Source organism: Eretmochelys imbricata, chromosome 10 (genome assembly GCF_965152235.1).
Source record: "Eretmochelys imbricata isolate rEreImb1 chromosome 10, rEreImb1.hap1, whole genome shotgun sequence".
Lineage (NCBI taxonomy): Eukaryota > Metazoa > Chordata > Testudines > Cheloniidae > Eretmochelys > Eretmochelys imbricata.
This window is the reverse complement of record NC_135581.1, coordinates 23,344,705-23,360,409: the sequence shown is the minus strand read 5'-3', so window position 1 is coordinate 23,360,409 and position 15,705 is coordinate 23,344,705. Positions and strand designations below refer to the sequence as shown.

Sequence of the window (15,705 nt, the reverse complement as noted above, 5' to 3'; positions counted from 1 at the left end):
ACTTCTGTTGGTAAGAGAGACAAACTTTCGAGCCAAACAGCGCTCTTCTTCAGGCTGAAAAACTTGCTTCTCTAACCAACAGAAGTTGATGCAATAAAAGATATTACCTCACGCACCTCATGTCTCTAATATCCTGGGACCGACATGGTTACAACTACACTGTTTTTCAGTGTCTGCACTTTAAAATTCTGCTAAATCACTTAGATTGAGTGAGCTACCCACGCTAAACGTAACCCATGTTCTGATTAGTTCACAGGTACAGCTTTAAAATTCTACTGTTCTGCAGGAAGAAATCCTTAATTAAAAAAAAACAATAACAAAAAACAGGATCTCATTGTGTTTCACTGAATAACCTTGCAAGATAGGAGGAGATTCTAAAGCTCCAGGATTCTGGGTGTAGGGTATTTTGACTCTTAATCTTCCCCTGAATAGCTTTCTGGAACAATTTTCAATGCCCTCACTTCTGGAAGTGCTGCCTCTGAAATTTGTACTCTTAAAAGCAATGCATTGATTTACCCTGAATGTAGAAACAATAGCGCCCTTCCAGGAAGTACCCCTTCTAGGAGCAGCAATTCCAGGAGAAAGATCACTGCAACTGTGTTTTCTCAGAGCTGATTCACATAAGGGTAGGTTTGCAGGATACCTGCGATCTGTTTATACTGCATCTGGCTCATCTCTGTTGCACATAGTGATCTTATTTAAGTTTCATTCCATTCCTATTTGTAAAGACTGCTATAAAATCTTTAAAATAAGGGGTTAGAAAAAATACGCTGATACACGTATAATTGTTTTTGCTGTTTTAAAAAACTAAGTTTGAAAAGCTATTGATTTTTTTTCAATAATCTTTCATAAAGAGTCCACATTTTTTTTTGAATTCTGTGCACTATTGATGCTGACTCTTTTGATGGTTAATCAACATTTCAAATGTATTATACTTGGGAAATTTTTATCCCATTGAATAGCTGTTAAAGGCATTTTCCAACAGGACACTTGCGTAATGTGCCCAAATTACTGAAAGTTGCGTAATAAACTAGAAATGCCACACCTGCCCAATTATAGCACTTATCCAGAATTGCACTGTATGAAGTGAAACTTTCAGTTCAGCTTCCAAACTGTTCTCATTGCCAGAGACAAAGATTTTAAAAAACATGGAATCTGATTGGCGTGCTCTGGAAAAGAAAACAGTGAATGGAATAGACTTCTGACATTATAATAGCATGTAAATTTGTAATAAAGTCACATTTGAAAAAAGTCTGTTTATATTGTACAACTAGTAGTCAATTAGGAACTACAAAGAACTAAAAAAGTTTTGCCTTTCACTCTAGTGAAACAAAGTGTTGCACATTGTAATTACCAATTCAATACCAAAACATTCTTTGTAGAACCTATCCCAAGAAGAAGGGGGGGGCGAGGGGGAAGCACAGAAACTTTTAATATACAGTGAGTTATTTGCTACCACTTCTGCTTACATCAAACAGAACCATGGTACTTTTCCTTCACAAGGGAGGTCACTAAATGTTTTGTATATTACATGCCTATTACATATATTTCAGTCACTGGGAGAGGACAGTGGTTATTTATCTACTTTTCTGTGAATAAATTAAGCTTTTTCCAGCTCTTAATGCTACTAGACACACTGACAGCTAATGTTATATTCCAGAGACTTTTAAGGTTATAGCAACCTTTAAGTCCTCGTGTAGAAAATTGTGGGGTAAAATCAGGGGTGGGCAAACTTTTGGGCCCAAGGGCTTCATCTGAGTATGGAAATTGTATGGTGAGCCATGAATGCTCATGAAATTGGGGGTTGGAGTGTGGGAGGGGGTGAGGGCTCCAGCTGGGGGTGCGGGCTCTGGGGTGGGGCTGGGGATGAGAGGTTTGGGGTGTATGAGGGTACTCTGGGCTGGGAGGGCGGAAAGGGGTCAGGAGTGCAGTATCTAGGCGGTGCTTACCTCAAGCAGCTCCTGGAAGCAGCAGCATGTCTCCTCTCCAGCTCCTATGCGGAGGCGCAGCCAGGTGGCTCTGCGCTCTGCCCTGTCTGCAGGTGCTGCCCCTGCAGCTCCCATTGGCCACAGTTCCCGGCCAATGGGAGCTGTGGGGATGGCGCTTGGGGCAGGGGCAGAGTGCGGAGTCCCCTGGCCACCCCTACACCTAGGACCGCAGGAGGGACATGCCGCTGCTTCCCGAAGTCACAGCACATGCGGAGCAGGGCAAGCCCATGACCCCTCTCCCTGGCGGGAGTTCAAGGACCAGATTAAAACATCTGGAGGGTCAGATGTGGCCCCCAGGCTGTAGTTTGCCCACCCCTGGGTTAAATGTAACTCTTGCAATATCTCTGATTATTCCGTAGAAGTGAAAAAGCAGAAGTTGTTGTGTACTGGAAGAAAGGAAAGTCCCGAGAGGGAAAGAGCAAACAATACAGTCCAAACAAGTCACATGCATTGCTAGCAGGTTTTTTACTTGTTATACTTGTGACCTTCCATGAAGTAACATGCCCATGTGAACAGTTGCTGTGTATAAGATGAAAACGTTCTCCTGGTAGTCATACCTTCATCATTATGCCTTTTGAGCTTAAATGTAGCCCCTTTGCTGTCAGTAACTGAAAATTGTATTATTAAATGTGCTTATGTATGTATAGTAAATGGAATAGGGATGTTTTATACTTGTGTAGAATTCATATATTAGCCTACAGTATATATTCATTGTTACACCATATTTTACTGAGTATTTTTAAAACTGTCAAGTCATAAAATGCAGCTGATCTTCCTTTTAGAAAATATTTAAGGGATGATAACAGGACCTGGAGATATATAACCCAGCACTAAGTAATGAGTGTTTGGGATTTCAGGAGGTTTTTTCCTTCTTGTGCACCACTTACAGCGTACTGCGCTCTTAGTTGGGGCAGAAGTTGCTTTGGAAGTGAATGGATTAAAATGGAAAGGATAGTCCTTTGTTGCTGAGTTAGAGTAATTTGCATTCTGATTTGTAGAGAATATATATTCCAAAATTCTGAGCACTGGGATCCTGTAAAAAAGCAATGCAGGCCATCTTGCTGACACCTCCTCTGTCCCTTCCATTTGTGATTCAAGTAACGTAACTGTGGTGGTGTTTCAATTCTGTTATGCTAGTAATCCTCTCTGTTAACTAGGTACAAAAATACTTTTAACTAAAGTTTCTTTTCTAGAACCCTACCTATGTGCTAAGCAGACTTTCTCTTTTCTTAACTGCTGGTTTTCACTAGATATCTCTCTAAAATACTGCCCTTGGCTTTGTTAAAATCCAAGTGCAATATTTCAGTTACATGTCTTTAAGTAGAAATATTGGATTGTCCAAAATATTATCCTTTTGAAAAAATAGCACATGCTATCCTATAATTTATTGCCAATGAGGGATCGGAATATTACTACCACACCAGCATTTCTAAAAGATTGGTTCTGTTTAATATTTTTAATGTGTCTGGCCAGAAGTAAATCTCCAGATACGTAGGTAACAAAATAACATGATTTTAATTGGTTTGTAAGGAACACTAAATACACACACACACACTACCTTCAGAAGTATTTTCCTAACTTACAAGACTCTTGATGTGACTTAAGATACCACTTAGAATACCAGCAGTTATGAATAAGTCCCTGTCACTTATACTTGTTGATACTCTAATATTTATCCTTTGTGTCCATTCCAGTTTCCCTTCTGTTTCATTGTGAAAGCCTTTGTATGATATATCACTGTGTTTTCCTCTAGTAAGGTCTGGCAGGAAAGGACGACGGCGGGTGTTTAGTCTGTCGGAGGCTGACAGTCACGGTGGACACTGGGTTTAGGTCTTCAAGCAGCAGCTGCAACCGCAACTCGTGCAAAATCAATGCAGGCAGGTTCCTCCATAAGATTTCAAAAGGCCACAACGTTTAATAGAGCATAGCCATTATCTATTTCCATACTAACAGAATGACTATCTACTATTATATGCATGAGATATAGAACTTAAAATAGCATCCACCTGTATCTAGTTAAGAGCATCATTCATAGATCTAGCAATTGACTTCTAAAAGGTTTTAACTGGTGGCTTCTCATGTTGATTATTCTTGGTTATCTTGCTAAAAGAATTTAAAACTCCTCTCCTTGCCTGGAAAAGGTATGTCAAGTCCCAGCTTTCAAACAGCCATGTCTTCTCTTGAACAGGGGCAGCTATGGCTCCAGTGGAATTCAGTAAGCAGGGGTTTCTAAATTGGCATGAATGCAGACAGCTAGCCAGTCCAGCCACAGGATCTCTAGCTTGTAACTCAGGGGAAAGAGAGAAACTTTCAGCTAAAGACTGTCCAGGATTTGACCAGTTGTATTTTCTATTCCTACAAAAATCCTTAGAATCTAGTCAGATGTTGTTATGGAATTATTTTTTCTGGCTTTGCTTCAATCAGGCAATTTAATATTGGATATGAGAAAGTGGGAAAATTGGCCTCAGGACATTACTGAAATTTACAAAGTAGTAACTGTGTTTACTAGGATCAGATTAGTCTCTCTTTGTATTCTTTATAGTAGTGGCATGAAAATTTTTGTTGGATGATATATAAACAACTTCCCTTATTTTTTTTTGTAGATTTATTAATACTCTTCTCACTTAGTTTCCTAGTTGTGTTTTAATTGTTTATTTTTTATCCTATTGTAGGTTTATTGCATGATTTAATTAAGAGACTTTCCTTTAGACCATTTCTGATTTTTTTTTCTTCCTCTGCTCCTTTCTGCCTCCTTTTTCCAAATTACCCCACTTAACACTTCCATTTTTGTAAAGTTAATCTAGGCATTATCCTGCAACTGCTGAGCAAATCGTGGGGGTGCTGTGCACCCTCACTTGTCACTGAAGCTAGTGGGAGTTAAGGGCACACAACACCTTGTGGGATCTAGCCCTTATTTTGCAAACTCTAATCAGAAATTACTTAACTGTATACAAAAAAAGTTTACCCAATATTTTTTCAAATGTTAATTTCCCACATCAGCTGGCACACTCTGGTTCCTAGGAGTTACTGCACACCCCAGGAACTAGAGAACTAGTTAAGATAAAAAGAAACCCCTTCACCCTTTTTGTGCAAAAGTCAAATGGAACTGCCACATTTGGGAAAACTCTGACTAATATCTTAGAGGTGGAAGTGCCAGAATAACATGGGAGGATTCTATTCTCTCAAGATACCATCTGCTTTGTTACTCTATCTCTTGCGTCTCAGTGCCTCATTGATTTGATGTAGGCTTGAGATCCAGGAGTGAGATCCTATGCGATATCTCCAAAGAAGCAGAATATTCCCTCTTTAGGGCATTTTCCACTGGGCTTGGGGCAGGAATTCCCACAGCTCTTGAGAGTATGTATTCTTGCCAAATGTCCAGCCCATGTCATAGACTCCAGAGTTTTGGATCAGCTATAAAGAGGCGGTCAAACCTTCAGATGCTTCTTGGAACTGAACTCAAACGCCAAAGATTTTGCAGTTGGTGACTAATATCTTCTCTCACTGATAGAATGATACTGAAGGACAGTAGCTCAGTTAACACCTCTGGAGGCTGCCCATAAAAAACCTTTTGCATCCAGGTGATACTTTGATATCCACCATAAACTCCTTGTATAGTACACATTTTCTATGTCAATTGGTCCCCTTGCTCTGTTCCCTTGGATCCTTATTAACTTGGTTGCCTGATAACTTAAGATCATGTGATTTTTTTTCTAGCCTTTAAAATATTTTATACCTCGTAAGGAGGAGTGTTTTAAATTAGACATAGATCTTACCTTTTAAACTGATGTAAGTTACCGACATCCATTAGAGAAATCAAAAACTTTTGTCCTGCTAGTACTAGTTACCCCTATGCTGACGTTCATTGTCTGCACCTACTAGGGGCTATATTTTCACTAATCCATCGTTAGCATTGGCAGGTGCCCTGCTGGGATGCAGCAAATTTGTCACCGCTACTCTTAAATAGAGCAGTACAGTAAAGGAAATGAAGTTCAGGGAGCTACTAATGGGTTATGGAAAGTAGATGATGAAAGAAAAATTACAGCCATTAATAATACATATAACTTAGAGAAAAAATACAGTACAGAAGATCTCTATTTCTGTACTTTCTATTTATAAATTCTACAGCTGAAATATTTCAAGGGCAAGTTGAATTTGTTCTGCTGATATTTATGGTGCCATTTTCTAATCATTCCTCTGAGGTTGTTTTACAGTGTGTTGAATAGAAAATTGCATTTGTTGGCCCTGGATATGTCCTACAGATAAATATTTTTTCAACCATTTATTTTTCCTTATATATAAAAAGTGGGAGACATTTTAGCATTCATTTAGGTATTATATAGGATTGGAACAGCACAGTGCAGTAAAATTTTAAAAAAAAACTTTGTCCTCTGTTTGCTTGTTTAAATCCATAGGATTTTAAAAAAGCATTTAGGATTATACCAAAATTTCTATGTAAGGGAAAATGGCTATAATTAAAGCAGTCAGGCATAGAACTAAAATGTAACAGATTTTTGAAGAGCTGCAGTAGAAATACTTCATATTTGTGTCCATTGATAAACTACATTTACCCAAATTACTAATGTGTCTAAATAATACATTTTAGTGAGTGTTCTCACGATATTCAAAAGCCCAGATTGAGGTAAAAAATAATGGAAATTTAAAATTTGTTTAGTCATGGACCTTATGTTTTTTTAAAACTATCATAATAAATACTGCAGACATTTAAACAACTACACTAGTAAAAACAGACTTACTGGTTGGACTTTGTTTAAATGTTAGTAATTGCCTTTGAATTCAGAGAAATAAAAATTCATGTTCAACTGTAGCTCACGAAAGCTTATGCTCAAATAAATTTGTTAGTCTCTAAGGTGCCACAAGTACTCCTTTTCTTTCTGCGGATACAGACTAACACGGCTGCTACTCTGAAACATTTTCTTAGCAATTCTTTGTCTTTCATGCAAGTCTTACATCATTTCCTCTAATATCGTTTACCACATTCTCCCCAAAGTTTTTTTTCACAGCTAATAAGAAAAATCTGCAGGGTTATTTTGCATCAGCACTGTCTTTCAAAAGGCAGTTAGTGGTGACACTTGAAAAAAAGTGAGAGTCAAGATTTTGCTACCATTTATAAATCTTGTTTTTCTTTTAAAAAAAAAAACAAGAAGCTGTAGCCCGCAGACTGTCAGCAAAAGTGAAATGAAGTGGTTTCTGAAGTGAAAATATACATTTGTTTGGAGTCTTGTTAACAGAAAGATGAGAATTTTACAATGGAAGGGATAAAAACCGTGTCTTTCACCCACACCCAAACTACTCATTTTCTCTTTCTCGGGTGACCATTCTTATCTCTTCATTCCATTCTAAGCTCTTATGGTTTTTTTCTTGTGTTTTGCCTTAAGTTTATATTTTCTGTTCTTACAGGATTAACTGGAATTCATATTGAAACTGAAATGTCTTTAAACGTCATTCTGGAGTTAAAACAAAAAAACAAAAAAAAAACAGTCCTCTTTCTTTCTACTCACTAGAATGCCTTGTAGAATTTTCTGCAGACTGCAGAATTTTCTTGTGCATTTAGACGTGCTGTCTCTGAAATGAAGAGCCATGTAAATAGTCTGGTAGCCGGTTACCTGTGTTACTCCATTTGTGTTAGTTACTGTAATCTGAAATGATGCATATTGGCCCGACCTGGGAGACTTTCTAATATAGGACAAAATTTATAAGCCAATTGGGGGTTTTTCACCTCTGAAATATCCATTGAAGCCAAATTAGCAATTTTTCCATCACTTATTTAGGATTTTTAAGAAAGAGGTGAAAAGGAATGTTATTAAAATGCTTCTTATTATGTGTAATTGTTTCTAGCCACCTTCATTTTGTTTGCTCAGTGCTGCCTCAGTGAGCAAACAAAAGTGCAAGAGGAATAAACAGTCCTGTGTATCTGCATTAATCGAACAGTTCTGTAGAATTATTCTCCTTCCTATTCTCCCATGGTTGAATTGATGTAAGTTACCATTTGTTTGTTTCACAGCTTCTTTAGAACCAGGTTGCTTCATGGGAAATGAATTCTACAGTTTTCTGTTTCCAGAGAACTTCCTGATGTGGGTTTATGTTGGTTGCTCTAATCTATGCTAAATTCTAGAAAAGCTTTTTTCACTACTCTCCTCCACTTCATCCCACCAGAAATAATAGTGATGTCACACTGTCACATTTCAGATGAATTACTTACACATAGAGTATTTAATAGCTGTCAATTCAAAAAGCTTACAGCTGGGATTTCACATCTCTACTAAATATTTCCTGTATTTCATTATTTACATGATCACAGGGTACATGTGTAAACATACTGCTTCACAGATCTTTGGTTTCCTCCTGAGTTTAAGTAGTAAGTAAAGAGCTTTATACTGTTGGTGTTTGTCATGTGTATTGAGCACAACTGAAATGCTAACTGCTGCCTAATGTTTTCTTTAGTAGGTGACTCTTCAGCTCTTGAACAGCCTCCCATGACCTTTTCCAGTCAGGTGATGTTGGTTGATGAAACCTCTTCAGCTGCCTCAAAATCTGGCAAGAACTCTGTAAAGAACCCTGAAGTGGAAACAGCTAACCTATCCCCTAGCCTGATTCCTGCACAGCAGCCCACAATATCTCTAATCTCCGATGACAATACAGATGCACTGAGCGTAGAGTCACTTACACTGGTCCCACCGATTGATCCACACAGCATTCATACTTTCAGCTGCATTCCTCAGTCTTCCTTGCCATCTGAAGTTTGCAGAGTGACAGAGGGAGAGGGTTCTGATCAGAGTCAACAAGCAGACTATGATGAACAGTGAAGAAAATGCAACTGACTGCTCTGTATTTTCTTTAAGTGAGGTGATGGGGGCATTAATAAAGCCACAGAGGCCAGTTGGCTCACAAGAAAGAGGCCAATTACTCAGTAACTCAACATATGGGCAACTCTTTAAAATAAACATTATACGTTCAGCATTTTTGAAGGAAACCTCAATTGTAATATGGGAAAGTGAAGAAGCTTTGTTGGGCTACCTTGGCTTCATGATGATTTACTTCTCCAAATATGGAGAAACAGCATTTGCCAGAAAAAGGAAATATTTTAGGATATTATAGTACAGAGATGCTGTTTCCATTTGAAACAGTTTTTCTATTCTGTCAGTCTTATTCAGCTTTTAGAGGTATGGCATAAAAACAGACTTGGCCACTTTCAGTATTGTATTCATAGGATTGTAAGCTTTAATATTGTATCCTCTGTGTAATATTTATTTCAATGTTCAACATAAATATCGAGCAAAGATTTTTTTTATTAAAATGAATTGAACCCCTGATATAAAAATCAAAGGCTTATTAATGGTTAATATAAGATGGTTTTTTGAGAAGCATGTTATGAAGTTCTTTGCATAACCAACTACAGAGGAATGTGAAGTATTTTAAGAGACTGATGTTCTACATTTTCTTAAGTGATTGCTTTAGTCTGTTTGTTCACTTCTGACAGAGGCAAATTGTGACGTCTGAGGAATGGCAAAATCCCTTCTGCAGAAGGACACTGTCTTTTCTTTAGAAACAGCCACAAGAACTTGTGCTGCATACAAGTTTCCATCTCCAGTGTAGCCAGGAAGCCACCTTACCCAGCTGATGATATCTCACTTTAGAAGGATGAAACTCAAAAGGGAATATACTGATTTTTCTATATGGAACCGGCTAATCCTGATGTTAACCAGATTAAACTTCTCAGTGAATGTGAATCTGATCTGAAGCCTATCTGACCTGTAGGTCCTGGTACATAGAAGATAGAAATTAAAGAGAAAGCATAAAACTTGGCAGAAGTTTGGCATGTTCTTTGCTGAATTGATTCATACCTTAACATGAATAGAATTTAACCACTCTCAAATAAATCTGCAGTGCATTCATTTCAAGTGGTGATAAAACTAGCAGGGAATAATTATTTCTGCATAGATGATGATGTAAAGTATTTCCTGCTTCTCAAAAATTAACCTACACTTGTTTTTGCTTCTGTTTTGATTTTAGTTAGCAACAGAGCCTATTATCGGATTCTGTTCTTGTTGAAATCAGTGAGAATTTGCCATTGCATTCAATAGTAACAAAACTAGACTCCAGTCTCGTGTAGGATTAATTTGAAAAGTGTGTACCTATCTTCCATTCACCCTGCCATGGTTACACAATCGTTTGGCCCTCAGTAAGGGAATACTTGAGCAGGATGTTTTAAAGGTTGTATTTTTATATTTGACACCCCACTGACTTTCGGTCTAACTTTGTTTGCTGCTTGCTTTTTCAGGCTTGGTCCTTTGGGAAGCAACTTACCCGTAGCAAAATACACATATACTCAATGTTGGTGCTGGTGGTAGAGCCATTAAGTGTTTGTTCCTATGTGCAGAATTGACTGATTCAGATCTGTCACCCTGACTGATTCCTGTGGACTTCAGCAGGCGTTTAACCAGTCTAACTGAGTGTCTGATCCTGCAAATGCGATGACCCCAAACCTCACATGAAGTCTGAGAGTTAGGGGTCCTCAGCACCATTCAGGCGGTGCTTAGCAACTTGTGGAACCAAACTCAGATCAGAATTTGGCCTCCGGGTGGAATGGGAGCCCATATTTCTTTTGGACCATTCTTAGACATGGTAGTCAAAAGACCGTCTCAAAAATTATTACCTGCTTATTTCAAAAATCTTTTGTGTTAGATGTGACATTTCGCTCGACCTAGATCAGAGAAAATGCCATATTGCAAACCTGATTGTTCTAAATAGTATTACTTTTAAATGGAAATTTGGGGTCTTTGTTAAAAGAAACATATTTACCTAATTTAAAATTACATTCTAGTTCAACTAAGTCAACAGGCACAAAATAGGCCGGTTAGCATGCAATGCACCTTCTTACCTCTAAGCCATAATGCGCACCAAGAGATGGGACAAAGGAATTTTTTTTAATAAGCTTACAGAAAAGTAAGATTTGAAAAGAAATTGTCTTCGTCTCTGCTTCCAGGTACATTGTGGTCGCTTTAAAAGCCAACAATCTACTTGAATTGTCTGCTCGAAGCTTTAAAGGGAAGAGGAGGGTGAAAACATATATTGAAAAAGAGAAAATAGAAATAAATGACTAAATAGTTACGACATTCAAACAATTGCTCAGACTTGTTTGTTTCTAACCTTAAAATGTATAGAAGAATTGACAGTGCCTTAATGCTGCATTAAGGAGAGTTCACCATATAAAACCCCTATAGATACTGAAATGTATCTTCTGGGGAAATCTTTGCTCTGTTTACAAATATAGTGTATTGCTCATCTGCTGCCCTTCGAAAAATATCGTGCCTGTCACTTACCAGAGCAGCTCAAGAGCTAGCTCCCTTCCGCTGTAAAAGGGAGGTACAAACAAGAGAGCATTAGCTCAACAGCCACCTTTTTCGTCGTCTTTTTTTTTTTTTTTTTTTTTTTTTTTTTTTTTGAAACCAGAATTGATTGAATCGGTGTGTTCTCAGTATTGTCTGAACCAAATCCTCACTGTTCTCCAAACATACTGGTCAATCTTAAGGCTCAGTATTTTCAGGGGCAATTCTGTGGGGTCTGTAAAGAGGATCATTATAAAAAATAATGTGTAGAAATGGACCAGAACATAACACTGGATTTGAACTCACTCAAACGTTGTGAGGAGATGCTATGGTCTGGGTGTGAATTTTGGGGTTTGTTCCCATCCTTGAACCATGTGTTCTCATGGTTCTTGCTGAATGCTAACTGGATAAACCCCCTCCAATTCCTTCCTGTGAGACGAGACCAGCAAAGAAGTCAGTGGTGTGCTGAATGTGACTTTGGCAGTTTCTTAGTCTATTCTTCTCACATGTATTTTATCAAATCTGTACCAAGATGCTATAGCTCACCAAGATGCTGTACCAAGAGTAGAACCTAGATTTTTAATCTAACAGAGTAACTGCAACATACACTTAAGTAACCTGGTGTAGGAAAAATATCTAAAGATACAAGGCCTGATTCTGATCTCCCTTTCACCGGAGTAAATCAGGAATAATTCTTCCAGAATCAGTGGAGTTATGTGGGTATAAAACTGGTTTGAAGCCTCATTCACTTTCCTGAGGCTTTTTAAAATTTAAATTTAGGAAATTGTATTTTTGGTTTCCTTTTAGGATTCTGTGGATTAACCATGCTCAGTCAAAATGTTGTCATTGTGCTAATATACAAATAAAGGGCCCATAATTTGAGAGAGTAATTGCCTTGGTCCCACAGTAAGGGATGAGTCCACACACATTCTCCATGGCTAATTGGTGGTAGTTTAAAATTCAGATTGGATGAGTTATTGTACGTTTTATTAACAAACTGCTGGCTACGCAAGGAAATAGTGCATTTTGTTCCTTAAATTTGGCAGAGGGTTGTAAATACAGAATTAACTGGGTAAAGGAGTTCTTCAGCATTCCTCATGACCTTTAGTTCAAGGAGTTCTAAACTTTGTTCAGTTAAGGGCTTTGTTAACAAAAGGTGAGAGGATCTGTTCTTCCATCACCTGTATGGAATTAGTACAAGTAATTTCACATTCTGGACTGTTGTCGTTAAAGATGTGCCTGATGCCCAGACCAGAATTCCAGATCAGGGAAGAGTCAAATCTGGATCCCTTTGGTCACAATTTAGGCCCATCTGTAGTGAGCCTCATAAATCCCTTGCACATCAGTGAAAGTCGAAATAATGTTCCTGTGTGGATTTTAGTTCTAAAGTTTCATTGCTATCTTATGCGTGCAAAGTTTTAAAAGATATTGAAAGTCAAAATGGTTTAGCTATAGCAAAATGAGCAGCAGCCAGCAGGTTTTAAGTTATGATCTTTCTAATTAAGCAATAAGACATGGGTAGCTGTAATTTCTATACTGTTATGATAAGTGGCCTTGGATGATTATTTTAACCACTCTAGATATGCAATAATCACCCTGTAATTGAGTGTCATTTTTCCAATAGGAAATGGACTTTATTAGTAAAATAAGGGAAACCCATCAGGTCAAATGTATCCAGATTTCTGAAGCCAATCATAAAATTCAACAACGTATCTGTTTGCCATACGCTGTGTTTAATGTGTTCTTTTTTATCTCACCTGTTGCTGTGCTTGTATTTGCTCTTATGGGTACATAACTAAAAAATAACCTACTTAATATTCACTATGCTAATAATCACTGCTTCTCCACAAAACAACCAGTCGTCTTACTTCACTTCTGAACAAATTTTAATAAGGTGAGTGCTGTTAGCTGAAAATTTTATTGGACAGCTACTACCTGGAGAACTAAACCTATTAACTAAATGCCAGAATGAAAGATTTGAGAAGGGAGAGGGAGGCATCATGCTGTGGTGAGAAATCTGCCTTCCACCTCCAGCTACTTGGAAGGGAGAGGCTGCTGGGCTTTTTACCGGGGTGCTGCCTTTGATCCTTTTCTTTCTGGCTACTTCATGTGATATATTTAAAACTCCCTTCCCATCCTATACTCTCCTCTGGTTGCTAGAAAGGAGTTGTCTCTTCCACACAGATGCAAAGCTCCACTACCCTGTCCACCACCACCACCACATTGCTGGTCACTGTACTCCCTTAACCAAGTCGTCTTTTCTGCATGGTCCTCTCAAAGAGTAGCTTCACTGCTAGCCTCTGCTGTTGTTCAGAGCTTTCCCAAGTATCAGTGGAATGAAACTGAAATTCTTGTCAGTCCTACTGCTTCCCTCAGGCTTCTGTACAACCCCAGTGAACCTGAGCAGAATTTTGTTAGTTTCACTTTGCTGCTGCGCAGAAAACCTCTGAGCATCAACAGAGGCACTGGAAAGACAGTATTGCACTGGGTCAAATTCAGAAGGTTCTCTTCACACAATAAGGGCCAGAAATGTAATGTTTTTATAATAGAGGTTTAGATTCTATACAACTATTGCTGTCTTCGGCTCCCCAAAGTTTGTTCAAGCCCTACAGATTGCTAAAATTGTATTCCTTTTACAAAATATGCTATAAGATGTTGCTCAGTACTTTTACAAGTATATTACAAATTTAACGCTAAATTGCACTTGTCAAAATAATAGTACATTTTGGAGGCAGTCACCCTTTTTATTGTATTTGATTACTTGGTAATTTGCAGAATTCAGTCATCAGTAATGGGTCATCCAGTCATTACTGTGAATTAAAGTGCTACTATATTGGATTAGAAATTTCTGTAGATAACTATTCATTGTTTATTTTTTGATCATTGTAGTGACTGGGTAGTATGTATATTTCACATACACAAGAGGTGAGTCTTTTTGATGTAATGAAATAACATAGCTTCGTGAATAGTAATATTTAATGGCATTTATTTAATTCAAATTGTTTTCTGAAGAAAATGATACAGAGCCAGAGGTAAATAAGGTACAGGTACTGTGTTCCCAGTATTAGTTTAAAATAAGCTGTCATTGTGTATGATTCTCTTGGCCATTGGCTTAGTCCTTTATACCAGTGAAAATATTCTGATTTGGTTGTGTATTCCTCTCTGGTGTAAATGACTACCCCAGGGCTGAGACAGAGGAAAACCTGGCCCATGTGTTAATGTTTATTACCCGATAAGTGGATGTAAGGACTCCGTGTAGTTGAAAATGTTACAGTGTACATGAAGCTAATTTAAGAGGGGGCGGGAATTGCAGATGGTTTCAGTTTTACAAACTAGAGATTATTTACCAGAGCCCTAAAAGTCTGGCTTTGCCCTGTATAAACACTAAGTAGTAATCCGTTAAACCATTGTAACTTCAGGGAGCCCAGTTGTCAGCCTCTCCACCTGCAAATATGTTTCTTTTGTTGTTTGAGCTATTGAACTTTGTTGCAAACATTTTGCTTCATTTTAAATTGCTTTGAAAGTTCAATTCTGTTTTAGGCACAAAGGGGGAAACAAACCTATTTTTTTATGTAAACGAATGTATTCAGGCATTGTGCAGTACATAATTGTTCTGAGCAGGAAGGACTGTCTTCTTATGAAATATATTTGAATAATCTTGTGTATGAGATGTACTTCATTTACAAAAAAATCCAAACACAGGGTGGATTTAATTCTGAAATGTCTTTTCTACATGCAATAAGTATAAACTATTTAACATAGATTGTATGAGACATTCAGTGTAAATGTGACAGTACATTATGTTCATTTAAATTGAAGAAAAATGTAAATAGATGTCTGGGGTAGGGGAAAAATTAGGAAATATTTGTGTACATTTCTGAAACCTTACAGACTTCTACAGAAGGGTGAATTTCCTGGCAGGAATCGTGTTTCACTGGGTGTTGAACACCTGGACAGGCATGAATAATGGAATTTTCTTTGTAAATTGAACTTTGCAATAAAAATGGTGTTACTGAGAACCTGTCATCTTCTGTTGCTGGGTTTGTTACGTGCAAGCACATACAGTAACCGGGCACAGCAGCACTATTACTTCACTCACAGTAGTTTGCTTTAATTAATAGGGACAAATTTGTGTGGGTTTGGTTTGGGAACTCTCCAGTTAAAAATGGAGTTAACAGGAAAGCAACCAGCAGAGATGGTGGGAGGTAGCGGTTAAGGGATATAGAGCAACGGACAAGGAGGATGGCTGGGCCGTAGTTGAAGTAGCTGTCACTAAAAAGCAGCAATCACTTTCAGTTTGAAAATGCCCTTTTTGGCTGTCGGATGTGATTTCTTCCCAGCTCCACCCCTGCGCTCCCACGGTGTGA

At 38.0% G+C, this 15,705-nt stretch overlaps 1 protein-coding gene across 6 annotated transcripts in view; it reads left to right on the top strand.

Annotated features, from left to right (window-relative positions):
• CLEC16A (C-type lectin domain containing 16A) overlaps nucleotides 1-15,357 on the top strand; it is a 197,384-nt gene extending 182,027 nt beyond the window's left edge. For 3 of the 6 annotated variants that reach the window (XM_077828776.1, XM_077828775.1, XM_077828774.1), the window contains one exon: nucleotides 8,454-15,357. In XM_077828776.1, the coding sequence (XP_077684902.1) occupies nucleotides 8,454-8,815 (362 nt within the window). In that variant the 3' untranslated portion in view covers nucleotides 8,816-15,357. Of the gene's footprint in view, nucleotides 1-3,741; nucleotides 3,866-8,453 lie in introns of all 6 variants that reach the window. The other 3 variants (XM_077828781.1, XM_077828777.1, XM_077828779.1) reach the window with 3 other exon arrangements.
• The last annotated feature ends 348 nt before the right edge of the window (nucleotides 15,358-15,705 follow it).